General features: G+C 28.7%; 3 protein-coding genes across 3 annotated transcripts; 1 reads left to right on the plus strand and 2 right to left on the minus strand.

The window, feature by feature from the left end:
* Positions 1–2,322: 2,322 nt before the first annotated feature.
* On the minus strand, positions 2,323–4,256 carry LOC128956073 (uncharacterized). The gene is made up of 4 exons (XM_054301756.1): positions 4,069–4,256; positions 3,511–3,962; positions 2,511–3,434; positions 2,323–2,338 (listed from the first exon to the last, which is right to left on the minus strand). Exons 1-4 carry the CDS (start codon positions 4,108–4,110, stop codon positions 2,323–2,325), a joined length of 1,434 nt encoding a protein of 477 aa, XP_054157731.1. The 5' UTR covers positions 4,111–4,256.
* A 146-nt stretch (positions 4,257–4,402) lies between these two features.
* Positions 4,403–5,753, plus strand: LOC128956179 (60S ribosomal protein L5-like). The gene is made up of 4 exons (XM_054301863.1): positions 4,403–4,537; positions 4,624–4,696; positions 4,778–5,409; positions 5,477–5,753. The coding sequence occupies exons 1-4, from the start codon at positions 4,529–4,531 to the stop codon at positions 5,666–5,668; spliced, it is 906 nt and encodes a 301-aa protein (XP_054157838.1). The 5' UTR covers positions 4,403–4,528; the 3' UTR covers positions 5,669–5,753.
* A 452-nt stretch (positions 5,754–6,205) lies between these two features.
* LOC128954884 (serine/threonine-protein kinase N2-like) lies at positions 6,206–11,034 on the minus strand. Its single transcript, XM_054300488.1, has 6 exons — positions 8,397–11,034; positions 7,968–8,299; positions 7,674–7,893; positions 7,447–7,554; positions 7,277–7,357; positions 6,206–7,170 (listed from the first exon to the last, which is right to left on the minus strand). Exons 1-6 carry the CDS (start codon positions 10,749–10,751, stop codon positions 6,967–6,969), a joined length of 3,300 nt encoding a protein of 1,099 aa, XP_054156463.1. The 5' UTR covers positions 10,752–11,034; the 3' UTR covers positions 6,206–6,966.
* Between the last annotated feature and the right edge of the window lie 8,606 nt (positions 11,035–19,640).

Raw genomic sequence — 19,640 nt, forward strand, 5'->3', positions numbered from 1 at the left:
CCATTACCCACTTCTGGCATCTTTGCCGATGAGTTACGGGATTCGGGAATCTTATGAAACAGACGCCTGAATAGAGAGAGACAGACATAGAGATGAAAGAAAAGATTTAGTGATTAAGTGGTCAACAAAATGATTTGCGGCAAAAAATAACTAACCTTTCATGTAATCCCTGTCCCAATATCGGGAATCGCTTTCGCAGTCCTTATAGACACAATGTTTGACAACCATTGTATTAAACACATCCGCGTATTACCGATAATATTTAATGATAGGACAGTCACAAACGCTCAAACGCGGGTGGTTGTGGTGGTCAACAATCTGGTGGACAGACAGACACACACACACTATAGTAATCGTACCGTTAGTTTTTGGTTACCGTCGACGACACCGGTGGTCAACAACAACACAAAAACAAACAAACAAACAGTGGATATGAATAATGTTATGTTTTTTTTTGTGTTCAATCAATGGATTTGTTGTGTGTATTGTATTGACGATTGAGATGTCTATCAAGTTTTTGCTGACGTTATTGATTGGTTAGAGAGAGAGAGAGACAGACAGAGACACAGAGAGAGAGAGAGAGAGAGAGAGAGAGAGAGAGAGAGAGAGAGAGAGAGAGAGAGAGAGAGAGAGAGAGAGAGAGAGAGAGAGAGAGAGAGAGGTCGACAGAATCGATGGCCTTTCCCGAAGTCGGCCCACACATGACTGCTGCGATCTGATGGCAGCGGATCGCCGACACACCGATGTTGGCGGCGTCAGCCGTCAGACAATACTATAATTTAAATTAAATGTTTTTTTTGCAATTAATATAATTACAATTTTTTTGTTAATTTGTAAAAATTTTGAATTATTTTATGAATGTTAATAAAAAAATACTAAATTTTTCTTTCCTCTCTCTCTCTCTCTCTCTCTCTCTCTCTCTCTCTCTCTCTCTCTCTCTCTCTCTCTGTTTGTCTATTTTTTTTATTATCTATAATATGTCCGATCCATCGAAAACTAAATTTATTAACTATTATTAGTTTTTTTGTGTTAATTTAAATACGATTTAAAAGATATTTATAGATAATTATAGAAATGCTAGAAAAACTAATATATTTAATTATAATGAGTATTGTATATATATTTTTTAAAAATCATAATTATTTATAGCATATATACTGTATACACAAATAAAAGAATTTTATTAATTAATAAACTAATTTCAATTCAATAAAAAAATTATGACATTAATGAACATAAAAAAATCTGTATTTAATTACAGTATGTTATCTCTATGTATCTGCACTTAAAAATCTGTATATATATATATATCTCTCTCTCTCTTTAGAGAGAGAGAGAGAGAGAGAGAGAGAGACATACATTTTTAATATACTTTTTGTAATCATAATAATTATTAAAGTTATAACAAATTATATAATTGTATAAATTCTATGTCAATTAATTTGTTACAGTTTTTAAAATTAAATATATATATATATATACTGTATATAATGTATGATTAGACTATATAGTTATACTTTTTAAATGCATAATTACTTTTGTTTTGTATCTATCTATCGAAATAATTCAAATACCGATAATTTCTAAAATAAAATATTTTAAATTAAAATTAAAGTTTATTTTTTTAGTAATTTTCTTTACAAAAAAAACAAATACCGTAATTATAATAATTACATAGTATTGATAATAACCGGATCAACCAATTTTTCACTCTAATAATATAACATTAAAAAATAAGTTAACAAAAAAATTATCGGGTATTAGCTTTAAAAATAAATTATTTATATAAACATTAACCGGTAATAGATATTTTAAGAGATACCCTAAAAAGATATATATATATATAAAGAGATCCATACATATACAAGATATTGGATCAGATAATATGATTTTCATCAAATGATTATCATATATGATATGACATCTCTATTTAAAAATGTTTATATTGTTTTATATAGACTTTTAACAGAATATTAACAGAAATTTTTCGATAAAAAAATTTTCGGAGAGAAAGTCTTGGGGAGAGAGAGACGGCTGACCAATGATGACGACGACGACAACAACGGTGATAATAAATGAATCAATCTTTTAGATGACTAATCGTTTTTTAAATAAAAAACTTCTATCCATCTAACTATTCCTCCTCTTCTTCGGTGTCATCGATCAAAAGTTTTATTCTCTTTCTATGTTTCGTTGTTGTTGTCGTCGTCTTCGTTGACTTCTTTGTTTGACTACTACTACTACTGGTCCTAACAATCAATTGATTTTCACTGTTAAGTTGTTTGGCAATCATTTCTATATAATTTTGTTTTTCAATTGAATTCATCCATTGTTTTCTCTATAAAATTAAAGAAAAAAAATAACAATTAGTTTTTTTAAATAATAATAATAATTATAATAATATTACATGAATTCGTTGTAAATAATAATTAAATTCTTGTTTAATGTCTTCATCATCGGTACAGCAATCGATGATAATCGACAAGTGTTTGGATTTCAATGATATATACTTCATATACTTGAGTGTCAGATATTTCAAGTAAAAACATTTGTTTTTTGAATTGTTTTTGTAGATTGATTTCAACGATCGACTGATTAGTTTTGTTAGTCTCTGTTGTTGTTCTTCATTATCACCAGAAATTACTGGTGATATCAATGATACTAAAACCAAATATTTTAAAATCTTTTCGGTTAAAACTAAATTACTATTTCCTCCTTTTCTGGGGATCAATTTCTTGTCGATAGTTTCAGTTAATTTTAACAATAGTTTAATTAGAGTATTATTATTATTACATTTGTCGTTATCATTGATCTGTTTCGACAATAAAGTGGTCAACAAATTGATGAAATCGCTGGCAATTTGTGGTTCTTCATCACTTAAACCGTTGATAAAGTTATTGACAAACACATCGAAGAATATCTTTTGATGAAAATTATTGACTAAACAATTATTACACAATTTAGACAATACTTGAATTTCGTAACTATTAATCGGTTTCTGATTATCAATTGATTCGGTAATAATTCTGTTCAAGTAATCAGTGATCAATTCCGCTGACATTAGTATTGAAAATCTAAGTAATCGCCAGATTCTTGAATAGCGAAACAAATCGTAATCATTGATCAATGAGTGGAATTCGTTGGCCGTAAGAATGGGTAGCAAACGATTGATTAGCGAAGTGGTAATCAGCAGATATGTATCATCAATGTGTTTGCTTAAGATGAACAGTACGGAACAATAGTGATAGCATAGTGTCGACGGTGATAGTCGACAGACAAAACAGAGGACATCGGAGGCCAACTGATTGCACACTGACTTATCGGACAATAGGTTTTCAAACAGCAACTCTTCAACATATGGATAGTGATCCGGACCGAGTGTGGCCACCAATTGGCAGATATTGAAACATAGAAACTCATAAAAGCTGATCCGTCTGTCAGCGGATTAAACAAAATGAATCGTTAGATGTCTTACACATCATTGATGAGACTACTAAACAAAACACTTACATTCGTTGGTCAATTCTGGACAAATCAATTAGTTTCGGTAAACATATTTCCCGATAGCAATTGGGCAGCAATCGGAATAGTGTAGTCAATAGACAATAATCGGATTGTCTATCGGATCGGATCCACCATTCGATAATAGTGTCATCAATTTGGGCCAACTTTTGCATCAATCGTGTCAAACCCAAGATGTATTCGACAGTAAGGTTGGTGTCGTCATCTACAGCGGCGGCGGATTCGGTAACCGTTTTGCGGAACTCATCAAAATTGAGAACAATTTCAGGTAAAGATTCGTTGGTCGACAAACTCAATAGTATCGACTCGTCCTCGAAGTCATCACCGAATAACTTGTCAAAGATATCGCTGTGTCTATCGCGTTGTTGCTGTTGTTGTTGTTGTTGATGGTGATGATTGTCTAAGACATCGGCGGCGACAATGTCATCGATGAGATCATCCTATATATTGTTCAGTGAGTGTTCAGTGAGTAAGTGAATAATAATAATACTAATAATAACAGATGGGATCAATCAAAACCCAAGACATATCCCAATCAATCAATACCTCAAACGAATCGTTAAATGAGTTGTCATTTGTTGCCGACATCTCGCTCTTCAATCTTCAGGATATCTACGGAACTGATTGATTGTCAACAAAACAAAACATGAAATACTTTGTATGTTTTGTTTTGTGGATTTGTTTGGATTGACCGCCAAATCACTGCAGATGTCTGTATGACTACAGATGTCGTTACCAATGATTACTGTATATTATGTGTAAACCGACAATACATATGTATTACAGTTTAGTCATAAAAAGTACCAATTGTTTCCTATATTGTGAAGCACTCAGATTTGGACCTTTTTGATGCTAACTGTGTTGTAACGGAAGTGATGATTACTATAGTGTGTGTTAAACAACACATGACTTCCTTTTCTGTTGTCGTTTCTCTCACAGACAGCACTTCTTCTTCAATCATCGCAAGTAATCCATTCAATTGGGTATCAATTGGCCATAAAACACAATGGCTAAGGTATGGGATCAGATGATAATTGATTGATTTCGTTGTTGTGGATGAATCAAAAATCCTTACAATTTGTTATTAATTATAATTAACAGAAAGGTTTCGTCAAAGTGGTTAAAAACAAGGCTTACTTCAAGCGATTCCAAGTCAAGTTCAAAAGGAGGAGAGGTATGTACTTATTGTAGTTGTAGTTGTAGTGATGTTGTTGAAGAAGTAGTATTAATAAAAAAAACTGTAACCGAAAAACAGAGGGCAAAACCGATTACTATGCCCGCCGGCGACTGGTGGTTCAGGACAAGAATAAGTACAATACGCCAAAGTATCGGCTGATTGTCCGCTTCACCAACAAAGACATCACTACACAGATAGCCTACGCTAAGATCGAGGGCGACGTTATTGTCTGTAGCGCTTACGCTCACGAATTGCCCCGCTATGGTGTCAAAGTCGGTCTGACCAACTATGCCGCTGCCTATTGTACTGGATTACTACTGGCCCGACGTTTGTTGAAAAAGTTTCATTTGGACGACATCTACAAAGGCTCTGAAACTGTAACCGGCGAACAGTATAATGTTGAAGACATTGAAGGCAAACCCAGGGCTTTCCGAGCCTATCTGGATGTTGGTCTGGCCCGTACGACAACTGGTGCCCGTATTTTCGGTGTAATGAAAGGAGCGGCCGATGGCGGCATCGATATACCCCATTCGACCAAACGTTTTCCCGGCTATGACAGCGAAAGCAAAGAGTTTAGCGCCGATGTTCATCGACAACACATTTTGGGTCAACACGTGGCCGACTATATGAAGAGTCTGATGGAAGAGGACGAAGACGCCTATAAGAAACAGTTTTCGCGTTTCTCTAAATTGGGTATTACTCCGGATGAGGTATGTTGTCGTGTCTTGTAATGTCTAAATGGGAAAAAATATCTTATCATTGATTTAAACCAATCAGTTGGAGGGCATCTATACGAAAGCTCACGAAGCCATCCGAGCTGATCCCGAACTTAAACCAACCGTTAAGAAGACCTACGAGACAAAGAAACGCTGGAATGCATCCAAGTTGTCGTTGGCGGTCAAGAAGAATAAGATTGCCCAAAGAAAGAAGGCTGTTATCCAACGATTGGAAGCCGGAGACGCTGAATGAAGATAAATAGACCATCGATGACGATAATGGTTGATATTATTTTGAAATTTATAACTAAAATAAAAATTGGATATTTAAAAAAAACGATTGATTTGATTGCAAACTTATAATTTATTTATTTAAATATATATATATATATCATAATTATTATAATTTAAATTCAAACATCAATTAATTAATTATTAAAACACAGTATAAAACAGTAGATAAAAACAGTTATACAATATATATAATTATCGATAATATATGCTGTGTTTGATCTGATTGTGTGATTATAAAAACATTACTAATTAATCATTAATAATATTGGTGTGTATTTAACAAATACAAAAGGCATTGGCATATATACTGTATGTGTAGGTGTGAGTGTGTGTGTGTATGTAACTGTGTGTATGTGTTTCTAGGAAAGTACTGATAGTATTAATAATAATAAGTTATAAATAATTTAAATATTTATAGTGATTTATATAATATGTTTAGATATATATAATAGTAATTACTTGTGTGTGTGTGTGTGTGTAATTGAAATCATTAAAAAAATAATTAATCATTAAAATTATATATATAAAAAATAGTTGCCAAACATCACAACAATAGCCACCAATCAATCAATCAATCAATCAATCAATCAATCAAATTATTACAGTATTGTATATATCATTAATTGCGTTATCAATAATATCAGTATTTTTTTGTTTTGTTTTTTAAAGTCATAAAACAACAGGTATTAGACATTTGTTTTTTGTTTTTTTTTTCAATAATTAATTAACAATTAATTAACACATTTAAGGCACATATAGGAAGTCAGTCTCGCATACATACGCACACACACACACACAGATCACACCTAACACAGGCCTAAGATTAAAATAAAGCTTATCTACCGCTCCGGTAGCCGCCCGTTCACCGTTACCGACAGTCTAAGTGTTGGATCATATTACTAAAACGGTTTTTATCGGGTAATTGTGTTGTTGTTGTTAATTGTTATGAACGCTTTGGTTTGTTTGAATTGTACCGGTAATTGCAATTCATTCAAATTAGTAGTGAGACATTTTGCGGTAAACAATTACCGGGTAATAGTAATAGTTATAATAATAATAATAATTGTAATAAATAATTGTGTAAAGAGTTTTGTGTTACTGTTGTAGTAGTAGTGATAATCCCATCAAATAATTTCAGTCACATTTTTGAATTGTTTGTTTGTTTGATAAAAAATAAAAGCTCTCAAAATAAATGGCATATAACTGTTGGGTCAGAGCCCACATACAACACACCCACCCATCCACCGACGGGTTAGGTCAGCACCAGTCGGCTCTGAAGTCAAAATCTTTGAATAATTGTTGTTCTTTGGCTGTCAATGTTCGCGGCTCTTTGGGCGGACTCAGTATTGGCTGTTCGGATGTAAATTCTTCGTCAAAATTGGTTACATCTTCCGATGATTTGACTGTCGGCACAAACGGCGGTTTGGTTTTACGTGTTATCAGATCGTCCCAATTGATGTGCTATTTTGGATGTACCGGTAAATAATAATAATAATAATAATAATAATAAAATCGGTTATTCAAAAACTACAATAGATTTTCAAAACAACAAAATAAAAATAATTACTCTAAAGAAGGCCTGTTTCTTGACATCTTCGGCATCCCTTTCGCTTGAACCCAGTCGTCGTTCGGGATTTTTTCGTAATAACTAATAATAATAATTATTATTTAAAAAAAATCGATAAAAAGTTAGTATTTCGTATACACCACTATAACAACAAAAAAAACAATACATACTCTTCTCATGATGGCTATGGACTCCAACGACAGGAAACGTGGATAACGGACCTCATCGTTGACAATACTATCGAAAACTTCTTCCTCGTCATCGCCAGGAAATGGCGACTATTTTTTTTGTTGTTGGTATAGAAAAAAGACAACAAAATAAATACGGTTAAAAACAAACACTTGTTAGACAAACACTTGTTAGACAAACACAACAACAACAACAACAACAAACAAACCTCTCCGACAAGCATTTCAAATATAAGTACACCGAATCCCCACCAGTCGACTGCACGGGTATAAGATGTTTCGGTAAGTACTTCGGGCGCTAAGAATTCAGGTGTACCGCAAAAAGTACCCGTCCGATCGGCGTAACCGATTCCCTCTTTACAGAGACCAAAGTCGGCAATTTTGACATAACCATCGCGATCTAACAGCAGATTATCCAGCTTTAAGTCTCTGTTAATTATTGAATCAGAAAAAAATAGTATAATTATTTGGTATGTCCTCTCTCTCTCTCTCTCTGTCCAAACCTGTAGACAATGTTATTTATATGAAGATATTGAAGACCCAGTACCACACAGGCGGCGTAGAAGGTGGCCCGCGGCTCGTTAAATATGTCGTTATGGATGTGCATCATCAGATCGCCGCCGCACGCGTACTCCATCACAAAGCACACGTGTTGGCCGGTTTGGAAACAGGCAAACAGATTCACTAGAAACGGATGTCGGACGCGTGTAGCCGTTTCGAAGATACGTTTTTCGGCCATCAAACTTTCCACTTCATCTCTGGCAATGATATCACCCTTTTTCAGGGCTTTTATAGCAAAATATTCGCCACTTTTCTTATTCTTACTTAAGATAACCTAAAAATTATAAAAAAAATTACGGAATATATACAGTATATATATATTTCAATCAATTGGTAAACTATTAACTAAAAAATATTTTTCTAAATCATACTTTTCCGAAATGTCCTCTACCGAGTACACTGATAAACTCGAAGTTTTCTAAACCAAAATCGGCAAAACCACCGAAAACTGGTTGTTCCACACCTACTTGTGCCGATTGTTTACTTGAGGCGACCACCGAAACATTAACATTGTTGTAGTTAACATCGTCATCGGGCGGTAAATCGATAATCGGTTCGGGACCGGGCGAATAATTGCTTCGCAAGTTGTTATTGTTATTATATTCAAAACTATCGACACTACCCATCCGTTCGATACGTAATCTGCCGAACGTATCCAATAGTTCGGGCGAAGTCTCTTTGGCAAACATCGGCGGTGGCGGCGGCAGTGGACTCATCGGTGCAATCGAGTTTGCCGTCGAACCGATAGTACTGCAGGATATGTCGTGTAAAAAGTCAAACTCTTCTAGTGCTGATCCAATGTCGCCGCCCGACGGTTCGTCAACTATGAGTTGTTTATTATCGTTAGTAGAAGAAGTAGTCGTTACTACAGGTTGTCGCTGTCTGAACGACGGTTCCGATAGTGTTGGCGTCGATTCGAGTTTAGATTTCGGTAGACTATCAGTTAGGGATAAATCAATAGACTTTTGCGATGGCGTAATACTGGCGTTATTCGGTGAAGTGATGGCTGTGGTGGTGGCTGCGGATGAAGCGATATTCTGTTCGGATGACGACTGAGGTATAGCCCGTTTCATAAGTCGACCCCAAGTGGCGACATTGATGTTCATCTGGTTTGGGCGCAAGAAATTCTTGCCTTTATGTCGGAACAGTTTCTGTCGCTGGAGTTTCGGTTTTCTCGATATCATTGGATTCAAAAACTTAATCTCAGCGAAACATATGCCCTGGGGTTCCAAATGCAAAGCTATTCCGTGTCGGTTATCGTCGATAAACTCTTCCAATCGCAGAAACTTCAGCGCACAAAGTGCTCGCCAGTCGTGCCAATAGATTTGTATCTCGAGTTCGCGACTTCGGTCCAAATCCAAACTGAACCGTTGATCCCAAGCTTTCTGACTGCAAGTCTTCCACGTTGTCTGACCGACGGTCACATTATCCAACTTAAGTATAGCCATAATTTCATTAGTGATTTCGTCTTTAATCGAATACGATCGCGAAGATGTCCGACCGAGACCTTTGGATCGGCCAAATATTCCGCCCAAATCGCCCGACACTGAATTGGTACGCGACCGGCCGGGAACATCTTCGAGTAGACCCTGACAACCGATTAATCGGACTTCTAGTTTACCGGTAACGGCTGCCGGCTTCGACATTGTTGACGGAGTATTACTTTGAACCGAATTTCGGCCGCCGCTACTGTAGGCAATGGTCGGCGAGTAAACTATATTGTTGGCCGACTGACTGTTATCCAATTCGATCTTCAAGGCGGCCGATTTCGGCGACCCGGGCGGCAACTGTTGCCGACACATGTCCAGTGCTTTGCGCAAGACGTCCACTTTATGGCTGGACTCCAGCAGCGATGACTGGGCTTCTTGTAAGGCCTTCTTATCACTTAATTTAGAACTTTGAAGTAATTTAATAACATTTTTGGCGCCGTCGACAACAGCGCACTCGACTTTCAGTCGATGACGAAGCTCTTCAGTCCGCATCTCTAACGGCGACATAATCTCTGGTAGTCTACTGTCAGCAGCACCGGTACCCAAACCACTACCACCGATACCCGTATTACCGACACCGCCGCCAGCCAGCGAGTGGCCATTATTATCGTAATTGCTATCATTGAGTTCTTTATGTTTTACTTTCATAATCATCATCCGGATGTACTCGATCTTAGCCTTCGAGTCGGCCAACATTTGTTGTGCTTCGGCTAACAGTTTGCGATTGGCCTTCGAATTGCTTCCGCTATACATTTGTATCATATTTTCGGCGCCGGCCTTCACTTTCATTTCGATCGACAACTGTCTCTCCAGTGATATCAATCGTTGGCTGTTAGCCGACACAACCGATATGTCGCCGACACTGATGTCACCGCCGGCGCCGCCTTCCTCGCGATCCGAGCCAATAGTTGACGACATATCGCTATAATCGCCAACCGATCCGTGACTGTAGTCATCATTGACAACAATATGTGCGTTAAGCTCTTGTAAGTCTTCGTGAAGTTCTTCTAACTTATTGTTCGACAACTTGACCAATGAGTTGACATTTGACAGAGACTTCTTATCGGTGGTCACTCGCCTCAGATTTTCGGCTCCTTCTTTGATCTTCAGCTCTTTGCGTATCTCCTCTTTGACATTACGTTTCAAATCTTTTAGCCGTTGCTGAAGATCACTGTCGCCCAGATCTTGCGGCAAACCATACTTGAGTGTCAGCTCATGGATTGGCTGCGAATTCATATGGGATGTCTTCGTCGTCGTCGTCGTTGTTGTGGTAAATGACAGATGAAATTGAAGAGTCAGTCAGTCTATCAGAGATGACACCTAAACACCGACACACCGTATGTCCGGTCGGGTCGTCGGCCAATGATTATTGTGGTCATCAATTGGTCGGCATTTTTCTTCAAGTGTTTTTTTGTTGACGGATCAGATACTCGATGGCCACTCAATCAATACGTGTTTAACACAAAACGGGTTTAAGTTTGTTGTTTACAAAACAAAACAAAACAATTGACACAAAACACCGATAAATACAATAATAATAATAATATTTAAAAAAAAAATATGTTTTAATCAAAAACAAACAATTGATAAATAACTTGAAATAATTAATAATATTTTATTAACTAATTATTTATATTTAAAAAAAACATAACAATAATATACAGTATAATAGAGTAATATGTTTACACAAACACATAGAAAATGTTATATAAAAATAAATAAATAATATTTGTATTCAATATTTATTTATATTGTAATTATTATTAGTATTATTAGTATTATTAGTCTATGCGAGCAATCAATAGAAATAAATGATACATTAGTTTCTTATACATTACAAACACATAGAGTAATACTAACAATAATATACATACAAAACAAAAATAGCGATAATTTTTTTTATAATAATAATTTTATTTTTGTTGTAATCTCTAAAAAATATATATATATTGTATATTATGTACAGTAATATCCCGTATGTATTACACACTGTGTGTATTATTGATAATAATAGGACCATTCACTCATAACGTGTCGACTCATAACGTATTATTAGTTGTTGTAAATAACTATTTTATTTTTTTAAAAACTTATTTTAAAAATAAATTTTTATTTATATGTCACAAATACTTGATGTGTATGTGTATGTATGTATATGTATGTGTATGTGTATGTATGTATGTGTATGTGTATGTGTATGTGTATGTGTATGTGTATGTGTATGTGTATGTGTATGTGTATGTGTATGTGTATGTGTATGTGTATGTGTATGTGTATGTGTATGTGTATATATATATATATATATATATATATATATATATATGTGTGTGTGTGTGTGTGTGTGTGTGTGTGTGTGTGTGTGTGTGTGTGTGTGTTATCTATTAATATATTGATTAATAACTTTTGTTAAAACTTATAAACAAAAATAACTTACTCTACAAAACTACTTAATAATGTATTTAACAATTAATTTATTACAGATTTGTTTAGCGATAAAACTTTTTTTTTAGAGATAAGTATAAAAATTATCTTAATATATACGGTAATTATGAACTTTTAATTAATTATAATATCTATTTGATAATAAATTTTGCTGATATTATTTAAAAACTAGAAATACTAAATTTTTTTTGTACAATAAATAAAAATAATTATAATTTCATAAAATTCACAGTCAATTAGCTATTTAAATAAACAAATAAAATAAAATGTTGATTGTGATATAATAAAATAAATATATTTTTATTGTATTTCTAATAAATTATAGAATTTATACTTATTATTATTTAAAAAAAAACAAACAATTATTTCAATAAAATATTGTGCACTAAAAACTTTATTATTGATATTTGACACACAAGTTGGCAATACCTGTATCATACAAACCCCCATAAGTTACATAACATATTGGATAGTAGTAGTAGTAGTAATAGTTACGCATAACTGTTGTTTGGTTGGCTGAAAAAATAGATAACTACTGGCGCTGTTATATAGCTATTATCGCCGTATTATAAACCGAAAGTAAAGTTTCGGGAGAGAGAGAGAAAGAAAGAGAGAGATATTATATTATATGATATAAATTATAAACTTATATATCATATGAGATTAAAAAAATATAACTAAAGTTTTATTACTTAAAACGTTTAGCACATTATATATATATATATATCGCTCTCTATCTCTATCATCACTCTCTCGCGCGGCTCAATAACTACTTCAAGTTATGGGAAAGTTATGCCAAAAAACTCGGGGCACATATTGTCGAGACATTTGTGAAAAAAGAGATAAATAGAGTTTATATATCAAAGTTAGAGCTAAAAGAGTCATAGAGAGGAACGGTAGTCAATAGAGATAGAGAAAGAGAGAGAGAGAAAGAAAAAAAGTTTTATATTCTTAGTATATATATATATATAAGTTATATATATATATATAAGTTATATATATATATATTTTACACGTTTTTGGCACATCTGCTAAACAGAAAAATAATAATAATAATAATAACGAGTTGTTTGACACTCAAATCTAGTAAGTTATATACTGTATATAAACTGTATATTTATACTATATTTTTAAATATATATATATATATATATATATATGTATAACTTATTGTAGATTAAATATCCATTATTTATTATCTAGATTAAAATTATTTGACTAATATTATCATTAAAAAATATATATATATATATATATATATATATATATATATATATATATATGACAATTCAACAAACAAGTTATCATTAAAGAAAATTTATATATAAATTCAATATATTATTAAAGTGTTATTTATATATATTGAAAAAACTATTGTTATCATATTGTAAATCATAATAATAAAAATAATAATTTTAAAAATTAATAATTAATTATTATATCAAATAAATTGGCCGATTTTTATTCCTGATAATAATAATAATAAAAAGGTAAGATTAAATTTCTAATTTAATTTAAATTTATTTATATTTATTTACATTTATCTATTAATAGTTTGTTATATTATCGATTGTATTATACAAATAATAAACCCAAAAAAACTAATGTTTTATTTTATAAATATATTATTATTTGTATAATAATAATAATAATAATAATAATAATAATAATAATAATATATTACTTGTGGTGGTGGTATTTTTAAAATTTATATTTATTTTAACATTTTAATATTTATTTTGATTAAATAAATAAAATAGTAACAATCATAATTTATTATTAATGAGATTTAAAAAAAAATAATTTTCACATTTCATACAGACATTTTAATGATTTAATAATTAATGGTTTATTAAGTTATATTTTTTTATAAATAAATAAATTAGTTTATCGTTTCTAATAATAATAATAATAATAATATAAACTATATAAGTGAAAATAATTAGTTTACTAAATGTAATGTTTGACAATGTTTTTCTGTATTATAAATAAAATAAATTATAAATTTAAAATTAAAATACACACACACATAAAAAATTTATATAACATATATAATTATATAGTATAGTAACAATCAACCCGATTTTTTATTTGATAATTATCTAATATTAATAGATTTAACAGAAAAATAGCTATCCTATTATAGGATTACTAAATCCAATAGTAAATAAATAATAAAAATATATATTAGTTAAACATCAATGTTGTTTTATTAGTATATAAATATTTTTGTTGTTTGATTTTTTAATATATTTTTTTGGTGAAAATCTCATATATTAATTGAAAATAAAACTAAAGTAAATTTATATGTGGAAGCAATAACTCGATAGATATATAAAATGTTATTACTGTATAAGTTATATTGAATATATACAGTCAAATACGTTTATAAAATCCTCTACCATTGATAGATTTATATTGATATACTATTATATAATGTATGCAATAATGCTAATTGAATGGCACTATATATATATATACAATATATACAGTACTACTGGAAATATAGGTTTTTCACTATTTTAAGTCAATTTTTATTACATTACCTATTTGTTTGACAACTCACCTGAGGCAGCATTTTTGTGATGCATAAAATCAAATATTTTTATTATTAGTATTATATAAATTAGATATTTATTTAATAATATAAAATATATATCATATTATAACCTATATATTATATGTATGCCATATACTGTATATTAGATAATAACATATTTATATTTAACATAAAAGAATTATTTAAAAAAAAGATTTATTTTTTAATTTCTATAAATTGTTTTCATATCATTTCCAAAGAAAAAAATATTAAACAAAAATCTATATTTTTTTCGTTTTATTTTTTGTTTGTTTAACGAATATTTGTTAAATATTTTAATATGTATTTATGAATAACATTAACAAAAACAAAACAAAAAAAATCATTAAAATTAAAGATGAATAAAAAAATTATAGAATTTTTTCCAACTATTTATTCATAAATTGTTTTTATTATTATATACAGTATTATTATTATTATTATTTAATATTATTGTTATTAAATAGCATTACATTCAAAAAAAATTTATTAAAAAATTACTAAAATTATTATTATTAATATACTATTAACATATTAGCACATAAGTTATGTTAAAAATGTTTCATATTATACCAGTATACCATAAAAAAATTAATAATAATTTCTTATATAAAGATTATTATTATTAGTTTTATTAATAGTATTAAATGTTTGTTTTTTATGTATAACTATATAAATGTAAAGAGGCTTTTAGATTAATATACAGTATAAATAATAAGCATAATAATAATTATTATTATAATACAGTATCCAAATACTATATAAAAAAATAATCTCAAATCTTAGGCAATCAATTAAAAACAGTTTTTGTTATTAAGTTTGATTTTCTCTCTATATTTTTATATATCAATGGTATGTATAGACGTCATCACATTATTGTTATTATCTTGTATACTGTTTTTTACTTATATATATATATATATATCGTAGGTTTATGTGTGTGTTAATGAGTGCCCAGAGTTTTATATCATATGATAAAATAAAATATATATAAAATAGTTCACAAAACGATATAAACATCCACTTTATAAGTCATTGATATAAATGAAAACAGTTTGAGGATTCAGGCGATTATGTGTTTGCGGATCACTGATTATATACTGTATATCGACACACAAACACACTCACACACATACATACAAACACACACACACACACACACACACACACACACACACACACACACACACACACACACACACACACATACATACATACAACTGTTAGCTACTAAACATATCAATGGGACAAACCTTTATTTTTTGATGCTATTTAACAATAATACAGTATATATTGTATAACTGATATTAACTTATTTATTGAAACATACTATTTATAAATTGTTAGCTAAAAAGTAACTTAAGTAGGATTTTGTTGATCAAAAAAATAATACACAGAATATTCTTTATTATTATTATATACAGTTTATTATAATTATCATATAAATTGCTATTATATTTATAATTAATTTTTATTTTATTTATTATATGCCAATATATTATTGGGGGAGAAAAATAAATATTTGTTTTTACATTTTTTTGGTGTAAAAAAAGCAATTATTGCATAATATAAAAATAATTAGTAAAGTTATAATTTATGTGTATATTACAGTATTATATCAATATTGTATTTCCATACATATATAATAAATTAATTACTATAGATGTTTGACCTATTAACTTATATAGTATTATAAATGTTTGTATATGTGTGTGTTTTACATTAACTTAATTAAATAGGTATATGTTTTTTATTTGTGTACCAGTACATTTATATATATATATACATGTACTGTATATACAGTATTATAAGATGAATAAAAAATTTTGTTATTTAATTTAATTTTATTATATATATTTTTCTTTAATTCTATATATATATAAAGAATCTTAATTAATTAAGTGCATATTTGTAATAAATATTTACTTATAAAATATTATATTAAATGTAAATATATGGTATATACTGTATATATATATACAACAATTTATATGAATGTAATATTTTTTATTTAATTTCAAATAAAGCACAGAAAAGCAAATAAAAATATAGAGTAAAATCCTTTAATAAATTAAACTATAAATTTTAATATTGATAATATAATATAAATTTATATATATAATATTATATATATTAGAGTATATACTGTGCAGTTAATATTTACAATATTGTAATTTTTGTTATAAATAGAAACGTATTTTTTGATTTTGTTAAAATAAAAACTTTTTATTATATTTTTTGTTTAGTATTATAAATTATTCTATATATATATTACTGATATATATCTTAAATAAATTAATCGGACAACAATCAGATAGACAATGCAAATAAACAGAAAACTTGCGGACAATTTTTTTGTTTGTTATATACGTTTGATTTAACAATTGATTTGACATATAAGCCGATGATAGACCATATAAATTGAATTTTGTTTTCACTATTTCTTTTTATTTTTATTTTATTTCAATTGTTAAATATCCTATTAAATATATATATTATACTATAAATAAAATATATTAAATTTTCAATTTTTTGGTGTTAATGTTTTGACATTTAAGAAAAATAAAGTTACCTAGATATATTATACAGATAGGCCCACACACACATAAACATTAGATACATTTAGCACCTGGTTAATTTCACAGACAATTTTGTTGTTGTTAATTTTTTTAAAACTTATAAACTACATTTATATTATTTTAAAATTGATTTTTAATGTACTAAATATATATATATATTGTATATGTATTATTTGACATAAATCAAAGTCATTATATAATATACAATATACATGAATATATAATATTTTAATATAATAAGTATAATTGTTTTAGCATACAAAATTATTATTAAATTTTATATTCATGTCTCCCTATTGTATAATAATGACAATATACCGTACATACTGTATAGTGTTATTTTGTAGATATTATATATATACAAATATATATATATAATATATTTATTTCAACATAAAAATTGTTGACAGCCTTTAATTTGTTTGCTTTTTTAGATGTTAACCGATGTTTTTTAACTGTTTTAATATACGGTACAGTATATATAATTTATATGATATATAATTTTTTATTAATTAATAATAATAGGTCATTGTAAGCACACAAACATTTGATGTCAGTATAATTTATTGCTTATTATTAAAGCCTACTATTATTTATTAAATATATTTTATAAATTATAATTATTATTAATATATTTTTATCTAGATTAAGATATTTGTTAAACACAAGTATATTTATTTACCTATATAACATAAAACGTATAATATTATATATATATATATATATATATAAACCAGTATATAATTTATTATAAGTAATAACATTAACCTAGCTAAAAATTGATTTAGTATGCTAAAAATATCTATAGATTTTCAAGTATTTAATCTAAATAAAAAATCAGTAATCATTGTATTTGATATTATATATATATAGTCTATACAGAAATTCAACATAAATAAAAAAACAAAATTATTTACAATAAAATAAAGTGATTTCCAAAAATTGGATTTACTATCAAAAGCTAATTTGAATGATTGTGTGCCCTATTGTTATAACAATACTTGACTTTAATAGTACTGTACAGTATTGTACACACAAAATATATTATATAATCGATACAATACTATATTACTATATCTGATATTTTTGGTAAATTTATATTGTATATGGACGTACACACACACACACACACACACACACACACACAACAATGATATAGTAAAAGTCATAGTAAAATGTGTGTTCAGAAAATATATTGAATGACTTTTATTTTTGTTGTTTGCATTTTGTAGTTTTGTTGTTATTTTTGTTTGTTTGGTGCTATTTAAGTTTGATGCCAATACTGATCATTATAATATAAATATCATACTATACTATACTAAACTGCACACAATCACAAACACACACACACACACACACACACACACACACACACACACACACACACACACACACAATATATATATATATAGTCATACATCAAAACCTATATATATATACAGTATATATAATATTATAGCATAGCCTAGCATTTCATTCATATAATATATCGTAAAATATGTGACCATTTATAAGTTATATGTGTTGTTACCTAAAAATAGTTTCTCTCATTTATTTCATATCCAATAAACATTTATCTTTTAAAATAGCTCTCTCTCTCTCTCTCTCTCTCTCTCTCTCTCTCTCTCGTTATTTTGGATAATATAGTTTAATGTTTGTATATATATATATATATTTGATATTTGCATAAATGGTAAAATTTATTTAACGATTATAACATTATAAATCAAACGGATAACACAAACACACAACTATTATATTAAACTCGTTTAGATATATATATACAGTATAAATATAAATGTCTCTCTCTCTCTCTCTCTCTCTCTCTCTCTCTCTCTCTCTCTCTCTCTCTCTCTCTCTCTCTCTCTCTCTAATAAATACATGAATAACTAAATGGCCATTTAAATAACAATTTATACTTATTATTGATAATAATAATAATGATAATAATTTAGATTACTAGATATGTAATTGCCAAAAATGTCATATTTTTTATTAATAATAATATTATTATTACTAATAGTAATATATATATATATAAAGATTAGAAAATGTTACAATATTTATATATATATATAGAAATATTGTAACATTTTCTAATCTTTTTTTTAATTTATATGATAATTTATATATATGTGTATATTTATTTGTTATAACTTTTCTTAAAATAGTATCATATAATATTAGTAAAAATATTTCAACATATTAAGCAAACATATTATATACAATATATATGCATTTATTGATATATACATTATAATCATCAATGCATATGTAATTTTAATATTACAGTATATATATATAAATATATATATAAATTTAATTAATATTTATTATAATTATTATGACATTTGTACATAATTTTTAATAATAGTAATAATAGTAATAATAATAATAAAAAAATAATTTTAAATTTTTTGTTAAAGTATCAATTTCGTTTTTTATGTTCTAACGAAATATTAAAAATAATTATTTTATTTTCTATTCAGAAAAAAATTGTTAAGATTTTTTACATTATTAACATAT

The sequence above is a fragment of the Oppia nitens genome, unplaced genomic scaffold, assembly GCF_028296485.1.
Source record: "Oppia nitens isolate AA-2021 unplaced genomic scaffold, nextdenovo-longstitch-racon4-pilon3 scaffold2_pilon_pilon_pilon, whole genome shotgun sequence".
NCBI lineage: Eukaryota > Metazoa > Arthropoda > Arachnida > Sarcoptiformes > Oppiidae > Oppia > Oppia nitens.